At 38.1% G+C, this 27286-nt stretch overlaps 1 protein-coding gene across 2 annotated transcripts in view; it reads left to right on the top strand.

Annotated features, from left to right (window-relative positions):
- Nucleotides 1-27286, top strand: part of LOC150082982 (guanylate cyclase 32E-like) — a 432790-nt gene that overhangs the window by 336039 nt on the left and 69465 nt on the right. For both annotated transcript variants that reach the window (XM_090376960.1, XM_090376959.1), the window contains exons 2-3: nt 7064-7373; nt 17899-18045. In XM_090376960.1, the coding sequence (XP_090233086.1) occupies nt 7064-7373; nt 17899-18045 (457 nt within the window). The remainder of the gene's footprint in view (nt 1-7063; nt 7374-17898; nt 18046-27286) is intronic.

Raw genomic sequence — 27286 nt, 5'->3', positions numbered from 1 at the left:
TGGAAGTTCTTGTACCAGCTGACAACATAATACTGCTGATGTGAATAAATCTCTGTCAAAGAAAGTGCTTGGTTTTAAAAAGCATACTCTTATATATAAAATACTTAATTCTTAAGGGATTTTTGAAGAAACTCAAGGCTTAACCTACGCAAATGCAATCCCTTCATTTCAATTATAAATCTTCAAAGAGAAGCTTCTGTGTAAAGTAAATAACAAAAGCTCTAAGCTTATTTAAGACTCGCTTTTAGAAACAAAAAGTTGTTTAGAGCTACTTGGGGGAGGGGTGAAGGATTGTATAAAAGTTGTAGCGTTTTGGTTGGACACAAAAAGAATCTTTAATTTTTGTACATTCTCCTTGAACGTAAAGTATGATGAATTGAATTAGAATGTAGATTTAAAAATGCCATAATGTTTTATTTTTAAAAACCAAGGATGCGGTTAAAATGAAATAAAAAGGAAATCACTGAAAATAAATTAAATTAAAATGAAAACACCGAAAAGGAAAGTAATATATTCTAATCACATTACAAAGAAACGTTGACTAAATAAAAATAAACTGAAAGGGAAGGGACTTTGAAAGAAAGAAGGCAACTTGGGTCGTCTTAAAGCGATGACTTCTGAAGGAAATTTTTGCGAAGTGCATGTTGGCTTCTTGAATCATGATTTTACAAACGGGTCACTTGTTTTAGTGCTTAATATCCATGTAATATATTAATATTTTGATCCTTTGACTTTGATTCTAAGGATTTAATTCTTGGTACGAGAATTTTTCTCCGATTCTCCTCCTTCAAGATTATAAGGGATCTGAAGGTTAAACCCTTCAGATCCTTTATAACCTTTGACGTCATTGACGGGATTCGAACTCAAGCCGTTTCCTTCTCTTTTGCACACGAATACCGTGTACAAGAAAACATGTATAAACGGATATCCGACATGCAATGTTTAGACAGCGCAAAGTTACTGGGCAGTGATCTGGTGAATGCTTTGTTTAGGAGTCTTTGGGTCCTCTACTACAAATGGCATAATGTCTGACAGCTGCGGATTATCTGAACATGGTAGGAAATCGGATAGATGTTCCTGTTGTTCTCCAATGGCAACAGCATCATTCAACAAGATGGTGTACCATGCTATGGGACAGATGTGCGCAAAAAATTCGAAAAACTTTACTCTTCACCTTTGCTTCGCCAGCTCTCTCGATATTCATCGAGCATCCTGATATCCAGGATGCTCGATGATTGCTTTTTAACTATTAAATACATCCTGATTGCTTTTTAACTATTAGATAAAGCGATCAGAAAATACGACCATGAAAATGAAAATGGTTGTTTTTCAACGAAATTACCTTCCACTATAAAACTCATTGAAATAGTGCTACTTCTTCCTGAAGCTATTTGATGAGAGATAATTATAATACCGTGCTTTATGCTTTTCCTCAAACATCAGCCACTTTCACGAAGTACTTCAGGTGAAGAATAATTTGAAGTGATGTTGTCTGGACAAGAAGCAAGCTTCTGTCTCGTCTCATAAATTCTGGTCTTCCACTCGAGTTAATTTGTTGACCATTTCAGCATGATGTTTATATAATAGGACAGCTGACTTTTTATTGATTATCCAGGTCTAATCCTTCCCCGTTTTTAAGAGGGCCTCGCTACTGGTGTTTACGACTTTTTGTTCTTCCGAACCCTGTGGAAAAGACTTGAGTTCGAATTCTGTTGAGTCCAGAAAAAGGTTTTATGAGCTATTTTCCTGGCCTGTCCAAATTAGTCGATCTTGAGCGAGATCATCATGTTTTTAATCCCAAAAGAGGGAAATCGATCACAGATACACACAATTTTCAGACAGTGCAATGAGGCCTCATGGTCTTTGTTGCTTTGGGGAAAATACTAAAAAAACACGACTTTAATACCATTTGATCTGGACTTGTACCTCCAGAAATACAATTCAGAATCGATTTGTTTATTTTTTACTGATTTGCATATCTTGTTTTCAATGCAAGATTTGATGCGCTCGCTAACTATCTTTGAATGTGGGCATTGGATCTTCTAAGCACAGCAAATTGCTGTTGAGAAGGACAATACGATATTCTATAACGCTGGTCGCATACATGAATAGTAATTTTATCGATCTTTCAGGCGGTGTCCGATGAACTTCCTGTTGTCTCGAAATTAATGAAGTCCTTGGGTTAAACTGCATCGATGGCTTTTTTCTTTAAAAATAAGATTTAATTATTTCATTGGTTCTAACGCTTCTAGTTACTTTTTTAAGAAAACAGGGGCAAAATGCTACAAGAAATTCGTAATGAAAATGCCAAAAGATAGATTACTCGACTGCATATAGAAATTAACAAATTGTCAAAAAAATTGTTAAAATTAAAATATTGGGGACTTGGAATTATAGGCAGCGTTTGCATTGCTTTTCTTCTGTATTAAGTACATTCACGAGTATAAACATTATGTTCTCTCCTGTCTCCAAATGGATGCATCCCACAACACCTTGGAGTGATATCACGAACAACGCAGCATATATAGTGAAGGGACGTATAGTGACATAATGTTAATTGTCTAGCAGCACCGGGGGAGTTTCTTTGTAGTGTCTCTGTGATGCGTACTATTCACTATAAAGGTCAGGTGAGAGTTTGAGTTTGGGACAAAAGGGGAAGGCACAGGAGGTGGATGATAGGATGACCTCCACCTGGAAATAGGAAGAGCAGATATCTAAGGACACATTTTGGGATGTTGAATTGTCACATTGTTTTCTTTCCGTTAGGATAATAGCTACTTGACATATACACTGCCCTACGATTAGTAACCGGACACCTGCCTTTAGACAAAAAAAAAAGCTTTTATTGTGTTATTTAATATTTTGTGCTGAAACCTTTTGCTTTTATGACGGTCTTCAATCTTCGCGGCATACTCTCAACCAGCTTTTTATAAATGTCAGGTGATATTTTCCTTCATTTGGCCTTGTTCTTTGGGCAATCGTGCACATACCTCACGATCCAATACATCCCAAGGATGCTCGATAGGGTTTAGATCAGTACTCTGGGCTGGCCAATCCAACTTTTTCACACCCATGTCCTCAAACCACTCTGTTACGATCCGAGAAGTAGGGCACGGCGCGTTGTCTTGCTGATACAGGTATGAATCTTCCCCGAAGTATTGCCATAATGTTGGAAGTGCATAATTGTCCATAATAACTATGCATGCAACACGTCTGTGACGTGTTGCATGCATAGGACCTGTTTCTCCATTCATGGAGAAACAGGTCATGTCTAGATATTAATGTCTAGATATTAATTCATGTCTAGATATTAATGTTAGGGCAGTGTATAAACTTCCACAGGTCCCGTTGTAAGAAGAGGACGACTACCGCCATCTGTTGGACCTTTAATGATCTTCATTTTAATTTTGATTCGTCGGTTCCAGTCTTTCACAACTGTTGACCCCTTGCTCGTGCATTTATTAAACTGTTCATTGCTCATTGCTATGCGCTCTTTTGTGGGTGGTTTTTCATCTCGCTCGGCTAATAAAATTTTGTTTTCTATTTGTTTTATTTTAACTTCCAACTTACCAAGTTTTGAATTTAAATTATGTAATTTTATTTTCTGTTGAGTAGAAATAGCTTTTCATCCGCTGCATATTTTTGTGTGCCGATATAATAAAAAGCAGCGAAAAAGCGAGAATTTAAATTTGAATGCGCGAGATAAGAATAGATTCGCGAGAATTGCAGAAGATGGAGTTTTGCATGTTTCGATTGGATGCAGCTGGCGCTAAATGAGATGTAAAAACGACCCATTATTAAATACCCACTTAAGTAGTAACGCTCTGGAATTATTAAATAGAATATATAATCTAATGAAAAAGGAATTTGTTTTGTTGCAACTGCAAAAAATAAAGTTATAAAGCATTCTTCGAAAAACTATCAAGATGAATAAGAATTTCTGAAATAATAAATGCGGTACGAGAATAGCAAAAATGGCTGAAACTTTCGCAGAGAGAAACCATTTTAATTTTCAAAATATGGCTCATCTCAGACGAGATCACTGTAGTGAAGTCAGACAAAATGCTGAAGCACCGAATGTATTGTATTGTTTGTTGCCTTGCGCTGATTGGAAGAATATTAGAGATAATTTTTGTTATCAGTTTACTAAATGTATGAATCGTGAATTTTGTTATCAGTTTTCTAAATATGAATCGTGAATTTATTACTATTTGCTTATTATGTTAAATATATTAATCGCAGCAGGAAATAATATTGCAAAACGAGGAGTGAATATTACCCTGTGAGGTATGTGAAATGAAATGAAAACAGTTACTTTTATATATTATTAGTCGATTTATTAATTAGCAGGCAACAATATAAATAGTTATTTACTTCTATTGATTTAAGAAACGAGTTAGCTAGTGTACACAGCGAATGCCATTTCTGGCGTGTTCGATTTCTAAAATTAATAATTTTACCGATTGATGAACTTGTTACCGATTAACTGATAATATATAAAAGTAATTTGTTTGTTTTAAATAACGTGTGAAATTCAACAGGTATTTCACCCATAATAATTCATAATTTATGTATTTAGTAAACTGATAACAAAAAAGAGCAAAAAGCAACGACTAAATGAGAACATTTCGTTTCTGCGCATCCGCCATATTGTTAATTATAGGCAGCGTTTGCCCGTTGTCTTCACCATATCCATCCATCTCTCACCATCCGGATCTTTTAGAAAGATTTGTAGAGCGATCACAAATTTCATTAAAATCGGACCAATAGAAATCGAAAAATTCTTTCATTTTTTATGCGTACCACATAGGCTGCCCATATATTGTGGCTGAAGCACTGAATATTATTCTTTCGTTAATAATTCATGAATTATTTCTGTATACTACGCTCTTGAAATATAACGCTCTCTGTACATTACTTAACTTGTTTAAAATGTATTTCTCACACCCCTCTTTATTATGAATAGTGGGTAATTAAGGTGAAAACGGGTCATACCTCTTACAAATACTCTTCAGTATTCCAATCACGATGTTAATTTTATAACCTTACCCTTTCAGGCTGGATATTTTCAGTTTAATTATTAAATGGTAATTCCTCGCGCATAATATCCTAGAATTTTAAGCGCTGCGCGTTATATTGCGTGTTCAGCATCGCTGATATAAAATTTTTAATTAGGCTACCACCTCTGCGTCAGGTAGAAAACGATTCCTTCGAAAATCAGCGAATTATTGAGTACATATCTTGTAATTAACAATACAGGATGTATCAAGGTATGCATTTGTTACTTCCACGAGCCCACAGAGGGATTTGAAGATGGAAGATTCGTTAGCTGCGTTATGAATACCAGAGCAGTTTGTAAATGCGCCTGGAGAATACTCTGATCGATCCCCTGGGAGATTCGTGGTAAGGCGTAATGGTTTGTTGACTTTTAATGAAGTTAGAAATCATTTAAAGGGAATTCCAGCCTGGTAAACGTACCTTAGATACAACAAAAATATATTCGTAGCCAACAAATCTTATTGGCTCTCCCTCTGGCGTTGTTATTCATCTTTCTGATGCCTACGGTCATGGGTTCATGTAGTCCCAGAGGACGACTGATGGATGAATAGCAAATGGCAGACCTGGTTAACGATGAAATCTGTTTCATACACAAAAACCGCGTAGGATTATCAGCTATGCTTTATTTGAATCGTTGTCAACGTGTATTTATCAACAGAAATGCTGATGATGACAGGACTGGACTAATACAGAAGAACACGAGTTAAATCTATTATTTTCTGACAGGAAAATGTTTCTCATTCCATCATCCTAAAGTCTGCCTTTGCTGCGTAACCTTCTTAAGGAAATAAGATCAAATTAAGTGCGATTCTATCAATAATTTATTTATACAGTAATTGTGTAACATTTAATGAAGTGTTGTTGGGAAAGATTCATACCAATATGCAAATCTAGCATTATTTTTTTATAGTTTTGATTTCTATGCAACTTTATCTGTATCGATTTTTTAACAGTTTTTTTCAGCAAGTGTGAAGTATCAAATTATCTGATAAAAGCAGACAAGGAAAATTTTATCAGCGCGTAAATTTAATTTAAAGTTTTGCTGTGTCCGGACATTTTATTCTAACAGACGAACAAAAGGTAATTTTAAAGGTACCAACATCGCTTATGGTAACTGTGGTGTAGAGAAGCCCTAGACTTTTTCTGCACTGGCCAAAAGAAAAGAAAAAGTACCAGCTATCTGATTTTCTCCTCATCCAGTTGAGCTTTCAGTTTACCCAAGCAGCCAGCCTCAGCCACCCATGGAGGGAACTTACTCCAGTAATTAATAAGGGAAGAAAACTTTCTGCAGCTCATTAATCTTCTCCCCTCGACAATTTAAATTTATGGTCCCTAGTTCTGGAATCATATATAACAGTGAAAATTTTAACCTCGTTCATTTTTTTATCCTCAGACCCTTATACACCTCAATCAAATCTCCTCTAAGGTGTTTAGTTCCCAAGCTCTGCACACCTTTGGACTTTTTCGAGAAGCTCTGTGTCTGTTTAGGTGCGGTCTCCATGCCTGGACATAGTATTCCAAGTGTGGTCTTACAATTGCTGTATACAGTAGTACTTTGATTACCTATACAAGGAAATGCTCGAAAAATCATCGATAGGACACCATGGGCCTTCCTTACCACAGGCGACAGGAAATGCTTCGTTGGGTACCATCCTCCTCACACCGGTGGAAAAGACCTGAGTAGTTCGAGACTTGTTGATGATCTGAGGAATATTTATGGATCTTTTTCACGATGTGGCCGAGTTAGTCGGTCTCAGTGGATAACAGCATGATTTTTGTCTCTCAGGAACTCCGGTTTTTGTCCAGCAAACAGAAAATCGACAATAGAACAAACGCAATTTACAGACAATACACACAGAGCAATATGGCCATAGTCGCTGATGCCTTTAAATGTTATAATCAAAAATCCTCGGTATATACACATTCTGGTGGGACATTGTATAGAATTTTTTCCTTAACCAGGCAAGCACTGATATATACTTAACCTGCTACTTTTTTCTTCTAGTTCTGTGCTCATTATGAAACTTCGGACAAAACTTTATTTCCAACTTTCTCTCGGACGCGACCACCTGACACACAGATTTCAAAATCAGTGATCTCCTTGCTGCTGACATTCAAGTGGTATAAGATAGCGTTGCTATACTCCGACACCACAGACAGGGACTTCTTGGGAGTGGCAAAGATTATCAATAAGACAATGCAGGAGAACAAAATCGAAGTCAGGTACTCTGGACGCTGGACTGAGACTTACTATCATGGATACGGAGAAAATCCTTTCGACACTTTGGTGGAGGAATCCTACAGGGATGCTAGAAGTAAGTAGAAAGTCTCTTTGAAACAGGTTTTAAATAGAGCGGTGTTTAGATTTGTGTTTTGTGATGTTTAAAATTCAATGACGATTTCGCTGGTGATGTTGATGGTCACAGCTACGTAGTTTAAATTAATTTGTAAGCCTTTTAGGGTTTGAACGTGCGTATAGATGGATGAGTTTTATGAAATATGAATCTTAATTTAGCTTTAAGAAATGCAGGAGATGGGGCGTCTTTTCCCATTTTATTCTAAATGCACTGTCCCGTTTATTTCTTACTAAAATTTAAGATAAATTTTGCAAATGTCATGGAACACGTCGACGTGATTTATGAACAAGTTTAAAAGATGTCTGAAAGAATAGACAAACTTTGGTAATTTTATTCAGCGTCTACTAGCTCCACGCTTGAAAAAGAATAAAAGAAGCTAAATTGCGTGGCCCTCAATCCATTACTCGACATAGACCAAATTAACTAGGGATGCCAGAGCTAATAGCTTTTCCTCGATATAACTAAATAAACAGTGGAAGGGGAAAGGGATAGAGAGAGAGGGTGAGTTAAAAGCATGCAATTCGCCAATCAGCCAGATAGACCAGCAACAACAGAGGCAGGGGAAGAAGAAAACAAAGCAAAGGTTATATAAATATTTTTAGCACGTCTGATATTGTGCAAAATTTTTGCATATTTGATTATGGAATATTACTAGATCAATGTGCATATTTGATTAGAAATGGAAACTTGCTTTGAAGCCCTAAATTTAACGTTCTTATTATTACTAGCTAATGATATTCCGAATTATTACTATTAATGTGAATTAATCAAAGGATCTCCTTTGGTCTACCTTTTCTGCATATTTTGCACGTTTCATTTATTTATGGATCCTGGAATTACACCATTGTCAAAGCCCAAATCATCTTCTCTTGTTGCGTATCCAAATTTGAGCTTGTCCTTACAGATATCCCATAGATTTTTAATTGGATTGAGGCCACAAGATGTGCTGTCGGGGGCAGCAGACAACTCACGATTGCTCAATTAATGGCATATGGCAACCAGCGCACACGTTTCAGTACGCATACCATCCAGCAGAAACTCTTGCGAATAGGCCTACGAAGTGGGCGACTTGTTGATGTGCTCACGTTGACCGACCATCATCGACATCTCCGCTGCAGTGCGCACGGGAGCACTGTTCCTGGACATTAGACTACTGGAAAAGAGTCACCTGGTCATATGAGTCAAGGTTTCAGTTCCATCGAAGGACCGGTGTGTATTTGACGGCGAACGGGTGGAACAGGGACAACCAGACTGCACGGTTTGATGCTGTTCATACGATTTGACACATGTTCATGAATATCGCTGGGTTTCCTCATTCCCATTGAACATACTCTCATTGCCAGGTCCTATCTTGCACTATTTCGGACCAAGTTTTTCCCTATATGGTGACTGCGTATCCGAATGGCACCGGATGCTTTAACCAAGACGACGCCCCGTGTCACGAAGTTTGCATTGTGCAAGGATGGTGCGATGATCATGTTCAAGCATCTCCTGTATCCCTCCCTCGGCTACCAATTTCCCCTGACGTCGATCCCATGGAACATTTGTTGGATGCGGTGGAATTTCTGTTTGCTGGACGAAAAAGCCGAGATCCCGGGAGAAAAACCAGGCTGCCCTTGCTTGAGACCGACTAACTCAGCCAAGTTGTGAAAAAAAGGCACATAACTTATCCACATTCCTTATCCGCAGTCGCTGGTAACGTTCTCTCTCTAGCTGTTAACAGTGACTTTAAGGATTTAAGGATATCACCCCTGATCTGGTAAGTTCTCTCACATACCTGAAGGAAGTTTTTTTTTTTTTATCGTATGATGTGAGCAATACACGAAGGAACCAGTTATTGCCTGTTTCCTTCGTGTACCGTGGCCGTGAGATCCAATCGGATAGTGGCACCATCGTGATATCCAAGCCCGAGGCGGGATTCGAACCTGCGACCTTTGGGTTGCCAGGAAGGCACTTTACCCACCTCTACTAGCCCGGTCGGCCTGAAGAAAGTAACAGACATCAATGCAGTCAAATGAGGACTTGATATCCAGGTAAACTCAGCCCTTTGTTGAAGAATGTCTAGAATGATGCTGGTGGTTGCCAGAAGATTAGTAATGTTGGACCTCAGTTTCAATCCGTTGCGGATATGTGGAGAATCACATGGCAGAATCTGGTTGGTTAAGATGGGAAGACGGCACTTCTCCATGACTTCGAGGGTACATGAGGCTTTAATTATTGGTCTGAACTGTGTCACTGAGGTGGCTTCTTATTGAAAATTTGGCTCGCGCTGTGTGTCGCATTGATTCAGGAGAAAATGCACGCTGCAACGCAACACTTCCGTGGATTGAGGAGTGAAGAGGTTATTAGAGTTTTCTTAACCGGTTTCGAATTTTGCCTTGTGTGTGACTGGAAGTGAAAAGGCTATTGGTACGTGGTCTGACATGAATGCTGTTTCAGGATGACTGTCAAAGGCGATGATTTCTGTTACAAATATGTGGTCTAAGAAATAGAGCCTCTGGTAGGGTCATAATTCTGAAGACTTAATGCAACAGCAGCTCAATTGAAAGAAAGAAAACTGAGGAGATTCTGTTGGGCAGAAATGATATTGAAGCCTTTACATACCAGTAATGATGCCGTTGGGTGGCATTGATTAATGATCTAGTTGGAAATCTCTTGAACAGAGTCTTCTTCGGGGGGGGGGGATGTATACAGTGCATAAATCAAGGCTGATTATTTTCTAATTTGATTCCGAATTTGTGATTTTAAACGAAGCATAGTGTGGTTGCTTTGCAGAAAGTCTATTTACATTCGGATCAACACCTAGATCTTCATTTAAATAAGATCTAATCCGTTGAACCGTATTCTGTGGAAGTAAGCCGATAGAATAAAAAATGATCTTTTGCACAGGAGGGTTTCTGTGGGATGCATAGATTTTCGATGTGTTAGCTGCCCCGACTATGGACTTTATAGTAAAATAGCTCTTCTGGTGTGTATTTTCCCTTCTGTCACTGGCATCGTTTTTGGATGAGATTCTGGCAGTGTTGTTTCTCCCGTGCGGCAGTCATATGGAGGGCTGATTTTCAATCAGTAGAATTCTTGTAGGAAACTTCTTATCTGATGAGGAGCATCCTGTGCTTTTATGAATGGAATCGGCATACTGGGATTTGGGTGACCTCATCTTTCTGAATGGCACTCCAGCGTAGCTGTTGTCCAGAGCCAACCCTCCGAGGCTCTTGAACTGATGTACTCTCGTACTGTTCTAATGAATTTCCTAATTATTTGAGGATCCTTGACATGGATTAATTGTTGTTTAGAGGCCCATCGAAGAGACGCTGCTCTGGAGGTGAGCTTGTCTTCATGAGCATAAAACCTAAGTCTTGGGTTTCACAATCAAGATGACCGAGGGTAAAATTATAAAGCCGAATTTCTGGCATCACTGTTCTTGGCGCATTCTTTCCCCTTATTTCCGGTCTTCAGCACGGCTCCTAGTAGACCATAGCCGGTTAGTACTTAGCGACAGATTCCTGCCAAAGCAAGTGTTGCCCTCACTGCAAGCGATTGACGATGATCTCCAAGAAGTGGTCAACAACAAAAAACAGAGGAAAAGAATTCTCGGTAAACTGAAAATATAGAATTGTGCTTTTGCCTTCCAGTAGTCTGGATCTATATTATGTAATATGTATGTATTCCTTATGTGTATCTCTTTTGTCTGTATGAGGTAAAAATGTATTGTAAACCCCTCGCACCACCATGCCGTGATGAGACTAATTGTATGTGGCTCGTACTACAATTAAAGATTCTATTCTATATCATACCCAGAATGCCACTCTATCTTTTACAATTTTTTTCCATTAAGCCTCCATTTCCTAGGCCGTAGCCTATTCATGGTTTTGGACTTAATGGGTATTTATTTCAGTCTTTTTAGAATTCAATTTAAATTAATTAATTTAAAAAACGACTCAACACAAATTAACAGTTTATTGTTTTCTTTGGACACTTAGCCTCTTGTACAAAAGATCAGATCTCGAATTTCTCCATCGATCTTAATGACAAGAGTTACCGCCCGTGCCACTAGGAGGCGGGCTTCTACTGTCCAGCTCTAAACTCCATCTTCTTTTTAAAACCGCGGCAACATATTTATTAAAATACGCAAAGAACCGTTTATCTGTGAACAGGGTCCATATAGTCCCCTTCCAGAATACCAACAAACATTTCCAAATCATGTCTTAGGTCAGTATAAATTACACAATCCAACATTATGTGGCCGACCGGGCTAGCCGAGTGGGTAAAGTACCTGCCCGGCAACCCAAAGGTCGCGGGTTCGATTCTCGCCTCGGGCTTGGATCAAAGTACTGCAAAAACCTTGGGAGGTGCAATATGGCCACAGAAGCCGATGCGCCAACAACTACCAAATCAAAAAAAAAAAAAAAACAACATTATGTGCATTGATGTCTCCAATTCTCCACATTGGCATGATCACTTTCCCTGAGCCTCAATTGTCTTAATCTCATAGCGAGTTCGTGTCCAGTCAGAAAAAATGTCGCATACAACCCGAATTGTAACCACGTCTTCTTTTTGGTATCTATAATTCCAATTTTTGGAATAAAATCATAAGTTTGCCTTCCCTTATCTCATGTATCCCATTTTTTCTAGTCATTTTTCCATTATTCCTTGTAAAATTATTTTCTTTTCAGACTTTATATCAGCCATAGTATATTCTCTATTCTCATCTGGGCATGATGTTATTTCTAAATGCGTTTTCTTAATATTTCATCACTAGTTTTGTGTCGATAAGTCACAGCCTTTATGATTATCACTTTTGGAGCACTTTTCTCAATATCCATTCCTTTCTTTACAATGATGAATAACTATCCTTTTCCTGTTTATCACCTTTCTCTTTAGTCTATCTTTCAGTAGAACAATTTACGCATGTATTTCGTTCGCTTTCTTTCGCACTATATCCCACATATCCATGATCATTCTAATAGCAGCTGTTGGTACTTCGCTATGAACATCCCAAAGGAAAGATTTAAGCCTTTTTCTCGTTTCATAAACGTACTCAAAACCATCATTCTCATTTGTTATGTTTCTTCCTTCATCCATCTTTTTCCATTTCCTTGTCCTTTTCCTTGCAACTTTGATCACCATCATCAGATGTTACATCCCTCCCCTTGATTTTTCTTTTTCTTAGACCCTTTCTGCGATTTTTGTGAGGGATCCGGCAAAGAGGATGACCTAGCCTTCACTGGCAGTTAATTCTTGAGCTTGCATCAATATTTCTTGGGTGATTTCGTATCAACCTAGGCTTACAAGCAATTTTCCAAGGGCACGGAAATGCTCTAACAGACCTCAGGGGAGGAAATTTTACATTTTATCCCCTCCTGAGTTTTAAAAATAATTTCGAAACTTTGAACCAACACAGAATCCTCGGCCCACTGCGCCTTGTTCATCCAAGTAGGAGGATCACCTGCTATCTGCCCACCCTGGACCTCGTGGAGGTATAGCAACGGCGCTCTTTCTGATATGTCCCTGGGGCCATCTTTTACAAATGATGAGCTTAAGGCTGTTGTTCAAAATATCGACATTAATAAATATCCAGGTATGCTTTTTTATTAGAATAAAAAAAATAACAAGCCAGATAGGACACCTGCTTGGGGAACACCAAAAGAGATCGCCTTCTTGTGCAATTGTCCATGGGCATCAATCTGTAACATCCTGTCGTGGAGGACTGATACTATGAACCAAAGGATTTTATCTTGGACTGGACAGTGGGTTTCAAGTAAGCAGAGAAGTGTCGATACGTTGAAAGGGTCAAAGGCAGCTTCAATATCTCCTTACAGTGATAGTCCCATTCCGGTTATGACTGTGCCTAATGTTAGAACACTAAACCTTTCTGCTGCCACGTGATCGGCGGTATGTTGCTGAGGAGGGAGAGGAGAGAGGGGAACGAAGAAGGGGATATAATTTTAAGGTTATCATACAATACAATTTCATAAAGTGTGGTGTACCCGTCATTAAACGATTTCGATTTCTTCTCTAAAAAATAAAGTTAAAACGATTTACTAAATGTGATTTGTGAAACAGTTTTGAACGTCCAGTATGGCTCCCTCTTCGTCTTTTTAATTTATTGGCCAAAGAATAGAAATATGACTCTGCCAAGTTTCACAATGAGGTCACGAAGTTAATGGAGCTATCGCTTATTGCAATGACTTATACAGCTATTTGATTGATGGTACTGACAAGATAGAGTATTTTTCATTCCATTTCTCCAAGTTTACAGAAGCAAAGTGAGTTGTATGGATAGAAAGCAATGTGTGTTAATGTCCATTGATTTATATGCAGACCTTTATCTGTACTCTAGACTCTTGTTCCGATAAATCAGGGGCAAAGAACAGAGCACTCTGCCCTGTCCCCATCTTTCGCTTGATCAAGAGTGACGCATATCATGTTTACCGTGTTACTGTCAGATATTTGGGCTTCTCTAACTCAATGGAACTTGTCATGTATCGATCCGCTCAGTGAGACGCTTTGGTTGGGATTAATTCGATCACTTACGATAATCTGATATTAAAGTCTGGAGAGAGAAATTGGAAGACAGTATTCAATTGACATGAATCATTCGTCACCAGAAGTGAATAATAGTAATAGCGATATGTGCAATCAATTTAAGTTTTTTTTCTAATTAATGGAATGAACTTCGAAAGGTTCCATTTGCTGCTGTGCATTGACTAGTGAAGTAAGAGTTCGTTTCTGTGAAAAGCGAAAATTCTGCTAGTATCCATCTTGGATTGGTAACAATTTGTAATGAATATTCGATGTCCTACGGAGCTGTTAGAAAATGGATTCGCTGCTTCAGAGGCGGCAGACAGTCAACTGGAAATGAGCCAGAGCTTGGAAAACTTCGCTAGCGTGGAAGAACTGACAACTGACAATAGGCGCATATGCATTGAGGATATCCATCAATGTCTAGGATTGTGATTCGGTAAAATGCATCGCATAAGCAGTGGACAATTGTAAATGACATAAGTCAGTTTAGATGGGTGTTGGTAATGTTGGTTTACTGGAGAAAAGAAATTCGGGTTTCCGCATGTCAGTTTATTCTCGCTCTCCAGAGGGCATAACGCTGTACGCAGATATATATATTCTGTTTATCCAGCAATACATCAACTGTTTGTATCAAAGCAGACTGAAATCCTTCCAAAGTTATGATTCGTTTTCAACTCGTATTTCTGTGAAGAATTGCTTTTGATTGTGCTTTCTGGGCCTCTCTTCCATCGGAAAGAAGAATTCAACGTAGTTTGAAAAAAGTCGTCTTGCGCAGCTGCAGACAAAGAACCAAGAAAATGGCTCCTCCAGTTAATAGCTCTACTGTGTCATTATCGATTAGAAAGAAAGTTACAAGAATTTTTTTTGGAGACCGAGGAAGGTAGGTCACCGCAGAAAAACCATGATTAAATGTGGCCATCTGGTAAAAACAAATGGCAAAGTCAACGATATTTTTCAGAATTTTCCAGTTCGTTCTAATCGATTCTGTTGTGAATCTTGTGAGGTGGCTAATACTTCCATTAACTAGGTTGTGCTGTTGTGAAAGTGCATAATTTATTTCAGATTTCACTTGTCTTCTTTCATAAAATAAGGTTCTTAAAGATTAAAGGAATTTGGGATATTGAACTTGACATCTAAAACTCTTTAACGTCCCAAATGTTGGAGTAATCTTAGAAATGCTCTGTATCTTCCACTTCTGATTAATTATCAAGAGTACATAGCATCTCAAATTCATTCTTCTGCATGTTAAGTGTTTTTAAGATTTTTCGTTTATTTTTTTTACTCAGTGTTATGATTTCTCGCCATTTTCTCAAGGTGACTCTTTAAGATGGATAAATGCAGTAGAAAAGTTACACCATCTTTAATTATCTTCTGTATAATTCACCAGAAGCACCACACAAGCGTTCCCCAAATGCATTTCAATTGGAGGAATGCACTTTACAGTTGTCGCTTACAGAGCAAATTCTCAGCACATTATTTGATTTGTTATCCACTCAAACGTAAGACTGGTTGTTTACGCTTGAAGTAACTCTCAAGAGATAACAAAGAGAACCGACCGTTTTTATTCTGGAACAATCATCGTGCGATCAATTATTTCATTACAAAAACAATCCGCCCAAAAATTTAATTAGAATTGCTGGAAATACAGGGCAGAGGGAAAAGTGGTTCAGTTATTTGCTTGGGAATTTGCATTCGATGAAGAGTCATTTAATTGATGCAGGGTTTTATTATGATCTTAAGCGGTCCCATTTATCTTAATACGCACGCGAATTTTTATCACTAAGTTTTATCTATAAATCTAGAATCGTTGTGAATTCAGTTACTAGTGATGTCTCCGAAGATGGCCATACATTACCCATCACATTCATGGGCAGTGGAAGGCATTTCATTGACCAATAAAAAGAAAGGAAGATTCTAATCGGAATAGTTGCTGACGTAATCCTTCTCTTTGCTAAGCTCCAGGGTTCTGGGTCATCATTCTTTCTGCGCTCGTATTCCAATAAAAGAGCACAACCTTGACGTACTGTCCTGGTTTCTTCCTTCTCTGACTGATGACTGCGTTGTAGGGTGCTTGGAGCAAAATATCAGTATCCCTCAGAAGGCTCACGTCTGCCATTATGGATAAAAGGGGCCCTACATGTTACTGACCGTGATGGAAGTTTATTTTATCAAAGTACTGGTGGAGAATAAACACTGACACTCAGAGATCACTGAATTATTGCCAGCCCATTCGAGACTATACCGCATAGCTCGCAGTATAAAAAAACAAAACAACTTTGAGAAGTGGTTTTTGCATCTGGTCAGAGTGATAAAGCAGCAGCTATGGAACGGAGTTTCAAAAGGGCATGATTATGGGAGCTCGTGCGTCGGGTGCTTCCATATCGGGAACGACAAGTCCTGTCGGTTGTTCACGGACCTCTGTGGTTAAGATCTACAAAGAATGGTGTCGAACGGATCAAACCAACTCCCGCCAACAGAACTGTAAAGGATTACGCAAGGTGGATTTTCGTGGTAAGCGAAGGGTGCAGAGCGTTGTACGGGCTGACCGGCATGTCACTGTGCAACAGTTGACATCGCAGTACAATATGGGGAATGCAAGAGCAGTAACCCAAATGACGATGCGCTGCACGCTCAGGCGTATGGTGTTACACAGCAGACGGATCGCCCTTGTGGCTAGTGCAGTTAGTATAATCACTGTCCTCTCCACACTGGGTGGAAAATACCTGAGTTCGAATCCTGTCAATGAGGCGAGGGATATTTATGGGCCTTTTTCACAAAGTGGCTGAGTCAGTCGGCCTCAAGCGAGGGTGGTATGGTTTTTCTTCAAGAAAACAGCAAATCACGCAATTCACAGACTTATTATACACGGCGCAATATGGCTTAAGATGCTGATGCGTCTAAAACCACAACAACTCACCAGCAGAAGCACCAAGGGACATCATCGATAGCGAATGATGTGGTGTCAACAGCAAGCTGGTTGGACCCTAGAGAACGGAAACGAGTGTGCTGGTCGGATGAGTCCAAATACCTGGTGGAATCCTCCGACGGACGCCTTCATGTGTGTGACACAAGCAACACAGGTCAACGGATCATCGTACATGGTGTCTATTATCCAGGCAGGTGGCAGTAGTTGCATAACGTGCAGCATCTTTTGCCGGAAAGAGCTAGGACTCCTGGTGAGGTCTGCCAGCAGAAATTGAGTAATGTCCGAAAGTATCCTCTTTCATCTTCTCAACCTTTAGCCCACGCACGGTCCTTATATATGATGTTATATATATATATATATATATCTGAAATGGTGCAAAGGATTTTTCTGTTTTTAACTCTCATGTTAACTGTTATTTATGTAACCATATCAAGTTATGTATGCGCGTGTATCGTTTATTAAAATAAATTTTTCATATTTTTTGTATTCTCCTGCAATACATTCGAAAAAGTTTTTTTCTGTAGGTTAGCGAAGTTTTGATCTTTAATTCAACTGTAAAAACGATAAAGGTAAATCTTTGCAGCAACAGAATATTCCAAGAAATGGAAATACAACAAAAATAGAATTCTTTTTGTTTCGGTTTCCAAGTCGTCTGTGTCATTCGGATACAGAAATTATATCCGGAACAGAGACCGCGATGGAAGTATCCCGAATAAGTTGGCTACGTAAACATTAAAGCATCCAATATGTACATTATATAACCCAAGGCGGTGAACAAATATCGAAGGGACAGTATCGATTTCTGTGTTTACACAAAACGATACAGAATAAACAAATATCACAATCACTATATGTAGCTGCTGATTCAACAAGTAAAGATTGGAAGTCATAAAATCGCCAGCAAATCTCTCAAGAAAAATTCAACGGAAGTTAGATTACTGAGAATTATGTTCAGGTCTTCCTGGCCACAAAATATTAATTTCTTAATCCTTTTTTAGAGATATTACATTACTCTGTTTTCGTTTCAAGTCTACGTGGTGCTGGGATTCTACTACGAGCATCTGGGACTGATGATCAGCATGCAGAAGAGGGGTTTGTTCGAACAGGGAGAATACTTCGTAGTAGGAGTTGACATAGAACAGTACGACGTTCAGCATCCGCAACGGTACCTTAAAGGTGAGTGTGTTACCTTAATAAAGGTGCAGATGGTGCTGCTGTAATCTTGAATGTTTCTTGATGGTGTTAATAAAATGATGCCTCTTTATAATTCCACCCCTCTTTGATTCTAACTGTTTTTATGTGTGCAGTTAAAGTTCTGTCATTTCTTTCGCTCAGCTTTAGAAATCCCCGGTCAAATTCATTCCCGTTTATCCGATTTGTTCAAGGTCTCATTCGCTTATCCGATCCAGTTCGAGGGCATATAACGAATTATTATTGCCTAAGTTATTATTAATATTTGAACTGCATCCCGAGAAGAGTGTAGATGGAATGTTTGTAATAATTTCCACATAATCTTCTTCTGCATTAATGAATTCATTCCTCCATTCCATAAGATCAAAGAGTTCTTAAAGAAAGAAGTGTTAAAAAATACCACGAAACGTTTGAATCCATTATGTACATATTTACAATTCGGATATAAACATAATACCAACGTAGGTTTTGATGGCTTTGTTATCTTCAAACAACACAGTTTGCCTACTCATCATGCCTCTCAACGAATATCTTAGAGGGATATATACTTCACGTGGGTTCACTCTGGCATACAGTTTTGTCTAAAACCATCAAAAATGAGAGTTATAGACATCCAAGACCACTAATTCAAGACCATCTTCATTCTCTGTACAACTGCTTTCCCAAAAGGTGGAGCTAAACCACCATCCTTTTCCTGTATTCGTTCCCCATGTACAACATTATGACGTTGAGGCTGGAATCGTGTTAATACAGGAAAAGCTGTTAATGAGTTGCTGACAAAGCTGTTTCATGAGAAGCTAACGTTATAAAGCAAGCCATAAATGCGATCCTCCTGGGGAGCGTTAAATGGGTCTTGTAATGCATTTGTGCGATCATCTGTCTGAATAGACATTCCTCTTTGGAATGCCATTTAGCGTGAATTATTCCTCGATAAACAAAGGAATTGGTGAAACTTTATGCCTAACAACATTTAGCATATTATACATTGCATAATGAAAGGTCGGTGTTGCTGATCACTGAAGTCCTCTTGCCCAACACAATATCGATCAACATATTGCTGAATTTCTCTTGACCGTTTACTGGTATAATTAAGGACGGTGGTGGTGGTAGTGGCGGCAGAATTTCTGATCGTTAGGGTACTGTGGATGCCGTTAAAATTAATATCTATACGATTTAAGAAAGATTACAATTTTAGAACCTTGCCTTAAACTCTCTGTAGGTGTTTATGGCTATACGCAGCCTTGCTGTCCCATTAATCATTTTAATTAAGGAAATAAAAGGGAACATTCAGCACCGGACTACCTAAAATTACCTTCCACTTGACAGTTTTCAAAGTGAACTGCATTCTACGCAAGTATTTCCTCGTGATGTGTCGCGGCTGTTAAAGATTATATTGAATTATCGCGTGATAAAAGAGGCAATAAATAGAAACATTCCACAGGACTGTGAATTGAACGGTTTACGCGCACACAGGAATGCAACAGTGACAGGAAGAGAAATTGAGATCATTCGCGTCTTAATTCAATTAAGATAATAACAGTTGGCGAATTACCGGTGGCCTGTCTACGGTTTCTTTCTTCGCTCTAATGTTTTTAGTATTTCTTCTCTTTTTATCGATTTATCCTCTCTCTCTCTCTCTCTGCTTATGTCCTTTATTTACTGTGTTCGGACTCTAGCACCAATATGTTTCACGACACGGTTAAGGGCAATTGGTTCATTGGGAACGTAATGCACTGAATTATTTTGCAGTGTAAAAATATGCTGGATTTCTGGGTTGTTTGATTTTGGTGAACTGAGTTACAACTAGGTAGTTGGACTGCCTAAATTCTGTTTCATTAAAACTCATCAAGATGAGTCTGAAAATATTAAACAATAACTCTAAGTTCCATTGAAACATTTAGTTCGAAGGATTAGCTACCTGGATGCTTAGAAGGAGTAGTATAATTATCAAAAAATCTTGAATGTTGTTTCTGGGTGGAAGATCTATTGTAATTGCTCACTGCTGCTGTGCTGGAGTGTCTGTTTCCTTCAAAGATAAAATTTAGATCTCTTGTTAAATCCAGTTATTCTTCGTTGATTTATGCACCACCTTCCTTCCTAAAAGCAGCAGACGCTGCTTTTAGGAAGGAAGGTGGTGCATAAATCAACGAAGGGTAGAGGAAAGATAGAGGAAAGCCAAATACTGTTTGGCTTTCCTCTATCCTTCGAGCCCTGTTTAAGTTTCTTTAATTGCCCAATTTAATGTTCTTTAAGAGTCCTAGTTAACTGTTTCAGAGTCTCGTTTCTTCTTTGGCCCTCGTGGGTAGCCCAGTTGGTAGGATTACCTGTCCTACCCACACCGGGTGGAAAACACCTGAGTTCGATGTGTTTTCCACCCGATGATGATGGGAGGAATTTTGGTGAGCTTTTTTCAAGATGTGATTGTGTTAGTCGGTCTCAGGTGAGAGTATCATGGTTTTCCCACGAAAAACTCGAATTTTTCGTCCAGCAAACTGTAAATCTACCACAGAACACACCCAATTTATGGTCATATTATATACACCGCAATATGTTATTATTATTGTAGTATGGTTTTAGAAGCATCAGCAACTAAGGCCACGTTGCTCCATGTATGCTATCTGCAAATTGCGTGTGTGTTGTGTCCAACAACAAATTACACTAGTCGGCAAAAAAAAGGAAGAAGGGATTAAAGTCAACGACTAAGATTTCATATATTTTAAGAAAATGTTACATACAGTACAAAGTATTGAACAATGGGTCTGTTAACCTTATTCTATTTACAAAAATGTTTATCTGATAACAACAAAACATTTCTTTTGTCCTGTTTTGCCTTTTATAGTTGTTCATTGGTGTCTTCGGTACGAGATTCCAACAGTAGTCCTGTCAATATATTTGGATCCATTTTCTCTGATATCTTTTTTCCATTTGAGAAATATCTTGGTGAAGCCTTTCACCATGTTTATCGAAGGCCGCTCCCAAATTTTCAGGAAAAAAGTCTAAATGGGAATGTGGGAAATGAAGCTTTAACAACATGTTGCATCCGAATTGTCAGTATGCTAAAATTAGCTCATCCACTCTAATTTTGTGATTTCTCATTGCCTGAAATGTTCTGGTAGATGTTTCCGAATGACCTCCAGGATCTTATTTCTGTGGCATTTAATTTTTTAGTGAATTCCTCATCTTGAAATAGTAGTTTAATTTGAGGACCCACAAAAATTTCCGCTTTTAAATTGGCTTCACTGATTCGATGAAACTTTTGCCTCAAATGGGAAAACCTTCTCCTTTTTTGTCCATCGCTTAAACAAATATTTTTATCAAACCTAACTTGATATGCTACGGGATGTAAATAGATTTTTGACTTATCACCAAAGGAGAATGTGCTGCATTTTTCTGCCTTTGTGATTTGTGAACGGTATGGCCATTTTTTACTTTTCGGCTGCCCCACTCGCATAATAAGCAGCAGTATTAAGAGTATCCACCTTACAATCCAGTCAGCAAAGCTACCACTTGTAGGTAGGCACAGACATTCCATTTGTATTATTGATAGGATATGGATATTAAAAAAAAAAAAAAAAAACCTGTAGGTTTTCGTACATTTCCTTCATATGAACTGCATGGGCCAATTGTATAGATGGATTCTTATTTCCATTATGGAGTAAAACTGCTTTCAAACTTACCTTGGATGAATCAATGAAAAGCCTCCACTGCTCGGGAATGTGTTCTAGATGTAACCCTTTCGTTAATTCCTGGACATTGTTACAATAAACCTAAGCACCATCCATGGAGTAATAGGTCGTTATGTTAGATTGCCTCTTCCTATAAAAAGACAACTTGAGACCATTCCATGAAGAGTCCACTGTTGAAGCCGTGATCCCAGTAATTGAGCCTTGGTTTTGGAGAGGTCCAAAATTTTGACCAAATCGTTCAATTCTGTCTGAGTGATTAGATGCGGCTTTGCAGTATCAAGAGTTGAGAAGTCTGGATCTGTACTCGTTCTGGGTTCTGCATCTTCGGGAGACTCCTTTTCCGATCCTGAATCAGAGTCAAGGCCTTAATTTTCTGGTGGCTTTGGCACTGGCATTATAATCATCGTGAGGAACCGCCCTTAGAGCAGAAGGTATGTTGGGACACTCTGGTTTATGCTTGGATTTCCCAGAAAAACCAGAAATATTGGCCATGCAAAGTCAAAATCGTTTGTGTGGTCTCGATGTTCCTGCCATGTCACCAGAATAGCAAAAGGCATCGATATATAACTACCTCTAAGCCATCCTGTTGATGTCCTTGAACATGACTACAGGAAATCTTTGGAACTCATACTTTATTTTAATCTCCGACCTGACATCCAAAATATATTCATAAGCTTTTCTCAAAAGTTGTGACGGTGTCTTCCACTGCGATTTTAATACGACTTCTCCCAAATGTAGAAAAAGCTATTATCCTTATTTCGGCAAGAACGCGACATATTTCATGTCCGGTTGAGGTAAGTGCACATCAAAACACAATTAAGAAATTGTAGATTTTTATTTCTAATTTAAAGACAGTTCCCGATTTACACTTATGCACACAACACTTGTTTACAAACACTAATTCACTAAAGCACTTGTTCACTTTGTTTACCACTCGCTCTCTGAAAGACATACACTTTTTGAAATACGAAATTGCTCGCTTTGTGCGGAAACCACTCGTATATCTACTGATAGAGAAGTTTCTAGAAGGCTCACAATGTTTCTAGAGAAGTCCGTCGAAAGTTGTAGAGCCCTCCAAAAACATCCTGACCTTTCTTCCGCAAGTAACGATATTCTAGAACGTTTCGGAACCTTCTCGAATGTTGTAGAAAGCTTTTTCACAACTGAAAATGGTGAAAACTTTTTAAGTACATATCTGTCGAAATTATTTCAGGGAGGATATTGATGCCGACCAGCGTTATCTTTCTCTTTTTCCTTTTGAACCATCCTGAGTACAGTGCCATGATTCAGCTGCACCACCTGAAAAATAGATCTTCATTGCTTTGATTTCCATTTCTTAGTTGGGGGGCTTAAATCATATTAAAAAAATATGGAATTTAGAGGCAGTTGTGTTTGGCACCAAAGTGGCTAAATATGTAGTTAAAAAATTCATCCGTTTGTGTCATTATGATCAGAAGAAACGGCCCATTTGCTTTAGACAGAATGATTGATTAATTTCTCATGGCCTTTTGGAAATTCAGTCACCCGCGTCTGCATGTCTTGGAGGTCTTTCAGCTTGGACATGAATTTCGCAAGTCATTCCTTGTGATTAGAATCTTTAGTTTGGATGAGCGTTACCGTGAATAAAGTTTTAAATAAACTTTATTCTTATTTAACAAATAATATTCAATACGTATATTGACAAATCCTCCATTATAACTACAGCGAATGTTGGTGTCACTTTTAACAACCATGCTTTATTTGACTAACATGTTCACTGAATAACAAAGGAGGCATCCTCGTGGGTAGTACTGTTGGTAGGATCGCCGTCCTCCCCACACCGGGTGCAAAACACCTGAGTTCGAGTCCCTCGATGACGAGAGGAATTTTTATGGGTCTTTTTCGTAACGTGTCTGGGTTAGTCGGCCTCAGGCGAGGCTAGCATGGCTTTTTCTCCCGGAAACTCGGGTTTTTCGTCCAGCAAACAGAAAATTGACCTCGAAATCCTGCAGTGATGTTCAACAATTTCAATCTGCTGACAACTCATAACAGATGAGAAATTGCAGATTGCAGTTTGTCTTGCGTTGTGTCGAAAGTTGGATGATGATAATTTCAAGTTAACTGTAGATAAAATTCCCTCCCATATTTCCCAAGTGCAATTAACTTTATCTGTCTAGACAATAGATAGCGTAGTAGCAGTCTGGCCTTCACTTAAGCCAGAACAAGCTACTCCCATCATAGGTCTCCTAAATGTGGAAGGAGAATGATAAATAAATAAATTAATTCATTTGGTTTCTTCAGTAACCCATTAGATTTAGATTGGGCTGATTAGGAAGAAATAGCACATAATAATAAGTTCATATACTGTAATAGACTTAAGTTTGTGCATACAACGTCTTCATAATTCCAGATATCTCCCAATTATTGATGTTTTGTTCCTCTTGCAATAATATATTGCTGAATCATTTTAACTGCAGTCATTTGCAGTTCACATTGAGCTTAATTTCACCATTTTATCATGTCAACACTCGCTGCCTCTTCCATCGTAACGTAATTTACAAAACATCGATTTTTCTCCAGAAGCCATTACACACTCGTTTTAACTCTTTAATAAAGTGAAACGTGCCTTTCTTCACCAGAGCACTTTTCTCTGTCCATCACCAGTTATCCTAGTGTGATATTCAATCAATATTCGTTTATCCGATTTATAAAATCTTTATTACCATGTACAGGTTAATGTTTTATTCAGTTCTCTTTTGCTTTTGACTATTTAAATATCACTAGTGTCTAAAGGTCAAGTTACAAGCAAGCCTTTTTTTACATAATAGCGATTTATTCATATTTATTTACATTATAAAATTCCTGTAAATTTAAAAAAAAACAGAAAAAATATAATTTCATGTAAACGTTTTAAATGAAAATTAACTTCCTAATTTAATTTAATGTATTAATCCGAATATAACGTGAGAATATGATTTTAAGTTGGTCTTCAGTTTTGTGATTCAAGTTGGATGTTAAATCCCATCGCGTTTTCTTCTGTTTATCTTCATTCTGTAGACTGTTCATGTAATCATGTTAACCCCTGGTCTGAAAGCAAATAACCAAACGTTGCTCAGTCTTGCGCTACAAATAAACAGGGCTTTCCCATAAATGAGAAGTGCGTTGCTATTTATTTGTAATAAATGTTATTACTCATCGACCGCTTCAGATGCTGATGTAGTTGGATTTTAGGAGCACCGGCAACTAAGGCCATATTGCTCGAAGTTTATTATCTGTAACCTGCATGTGTTCTGAGGTCGATTTTCTGTTTGCTGGACAGAAAACCCGAGTTTCCGGGAGAGAAAACCTACCGCTTCAGGATTATTGACACTTCTTTGGTGAATCACTGGATTCAGCGATGATAAATTTCTACAGTATCAGAGATGCCAAAATTGAGAAGCTTAATCTTCAAGATCTGGCTCTAACCCAAATGAAATGATTAGTTTTGTTTCGGGGATCGCACAAATTCTTTTATCATCTTAGGGAGTCGCGGAATTTTAAAGTTTGGGAACCATTGCCAAACACTTGAAGGAGTTCAGTTAAAATCAGTAGAGGATGAAATGGATTTTTAAGGTTACGACACAAGCTGACATGAAGTTTTTCGTGCAGTGACCCTTTGCCGCCTGATGCACTGCAGACAGGCGGCAAAGTGAGCCCATGGTGTCCAGTTGATGGTTTATCGAACAGTTGCTCGTAGAGATAGGGAGATTGTAATTTAACTGTTACTCTTGAAGCTGATATTTTGTGAGACTGCATATAGAATGCTGTGTCCAATATGAAGTCTATACCTAAAACAAGACATCAAGTTTCTTGTAAAGTTTCAAAAATGGACAACACACCTGGCGAGTTTGATTAAAGGGTGCCCATATGCGAGTCTTCGAATCTACCGGTCATAGTAACTAGGCATCTAAGTGGAAATCTAACGGAGATTTATTTCATGGTATTGAATCATGCTAGAGCCAAGGGGAGTATATTCAAACGGAGGGGGAAATGTAGACTATATTGTAGGAAGGTTTCCTTTAGCCAGCAAATTGTTAATAATTGGAGTAAGTTGAGATTTCAGCCGATATCTTGGGGGAGATTCAACGCTGTTTGTGAAATATTAACATTATTACGTCCTTTTATTATGCACACTAGTGTACTTAACTTTCACTGCAAACGATTCTCAACTACATACTTCACCTTTCATAAATACGTGGAAGAATATTTTTAGTTAAAGTTGAAGAGAGTTAATTAGTAACGTAATTCAACCCGACAGCACTTTTTTTCATATGTTTTTAATTATTTGATTTTTGTATTCCTCTTATGAGATAAACTGTCAGAATACTAGTGACAAATAACTGCCCTCGGACACGAATACATCGTCTAAAACAAATAAAATTTTAACATTGAAATTTAGATTACGAATAATTCCAGAGAAATGGCCTAATGACTACAACTGTCATTAACGCAATCAATTTCTAGTTTTCTTATAGAAAATGGCTTGAAAATAGTCAGCCGTCAAACATTTTAATGCATAAATAGCAATGGAAATCAATTAGGACTAATCTAATTACGTTGATAAAATAACAGAATTATTGAACACAACACCGCCATCTAGCGGATTATACAAATACTGCTTATTGGAAATTTCTCTCGTAATAATGAAACACATTTAAAATGCATTAATTCGTATTTATAAATAATTAATTTATGCTTTGAATAATAGTATTTCGATTAATGATTCGAAACTAATACAAACAACGCGAACTGCTTGTTATATGGCGTGCTGTGTCCATTCGTGTTCTCATCTTGTTTCCCATCAATTTTCTTTCTGTAGAACAAATATTATTTAATAAACAAACCATTTTGTCATTGTTTAATACACGTCCACCACAATTCGATGGAGAAATTAATAAATGCGCTGTAATTTCGTTTTAATTATCTTTTCGATAGTGCAGGATAAATAAGCGCGGATGAAAAAAAATAAAAATAGAAAACTTTTATTACATAAACGTGGGGCCCAATATTACAACCAAATATTTATTTAATGAGTTTCTCAAGAAACTATCTGCTGATACAGCTGTTACAACCAGATTTCGGGTACCAGCTGACTGAAGTTTCCCCCTTTCAACCCCCCGTAACGAGTGACCTTAATCGGGAGTAATATGCATGCAGGATAGAAGATATTCATCCGAGCAAGAAATTAGTGCATTTTTTAAATTCAAACACAGACCGGCGTTTTTACTGGATGTAATTAGAATTCGCATTATCCTTCGAGCAGGCATCAAGATCTTTTAATTTTCGCTAATCTACAATTAATCCTTCGTTTCAAACGTTTGGATTTCGTTTTGTTTTTTTTCTGTTAATTATAGGAATGCAGCGAGATCAAATAAAAACAAATTACAGCTGTGTAACGCTTTGTTTCAGCTGCAATTTTCTTATTACTACTCTGGCTTCGCCGGCCCTTGCTTGCCTTCGGTAGCTTAAATTTCGCTCTAAATATAATATGAAATTCAATTAATTTTTTTCTCTGGTTTGTT

Source organism: Mastigoproctus giganteus, chromosome 7 (assembly GCF_048544385.1).
Source record: "Mastigoproctus giganteus isolate SK-2022 chromosome 7, ASM4854438v1, whole genome shotgun sequence".
Lineage (NCBI taxonomy): Eukaryota > Metazoa > Arthropoda > Arachnida > Uropygi > Thelyphonidae > Mastigoproctus > Mastigoproctus giganteus.
Note: the sequence above shows the minus strand (reverse complement) of the source record. Positions and strands in the feature narration are given on the sequence as shown.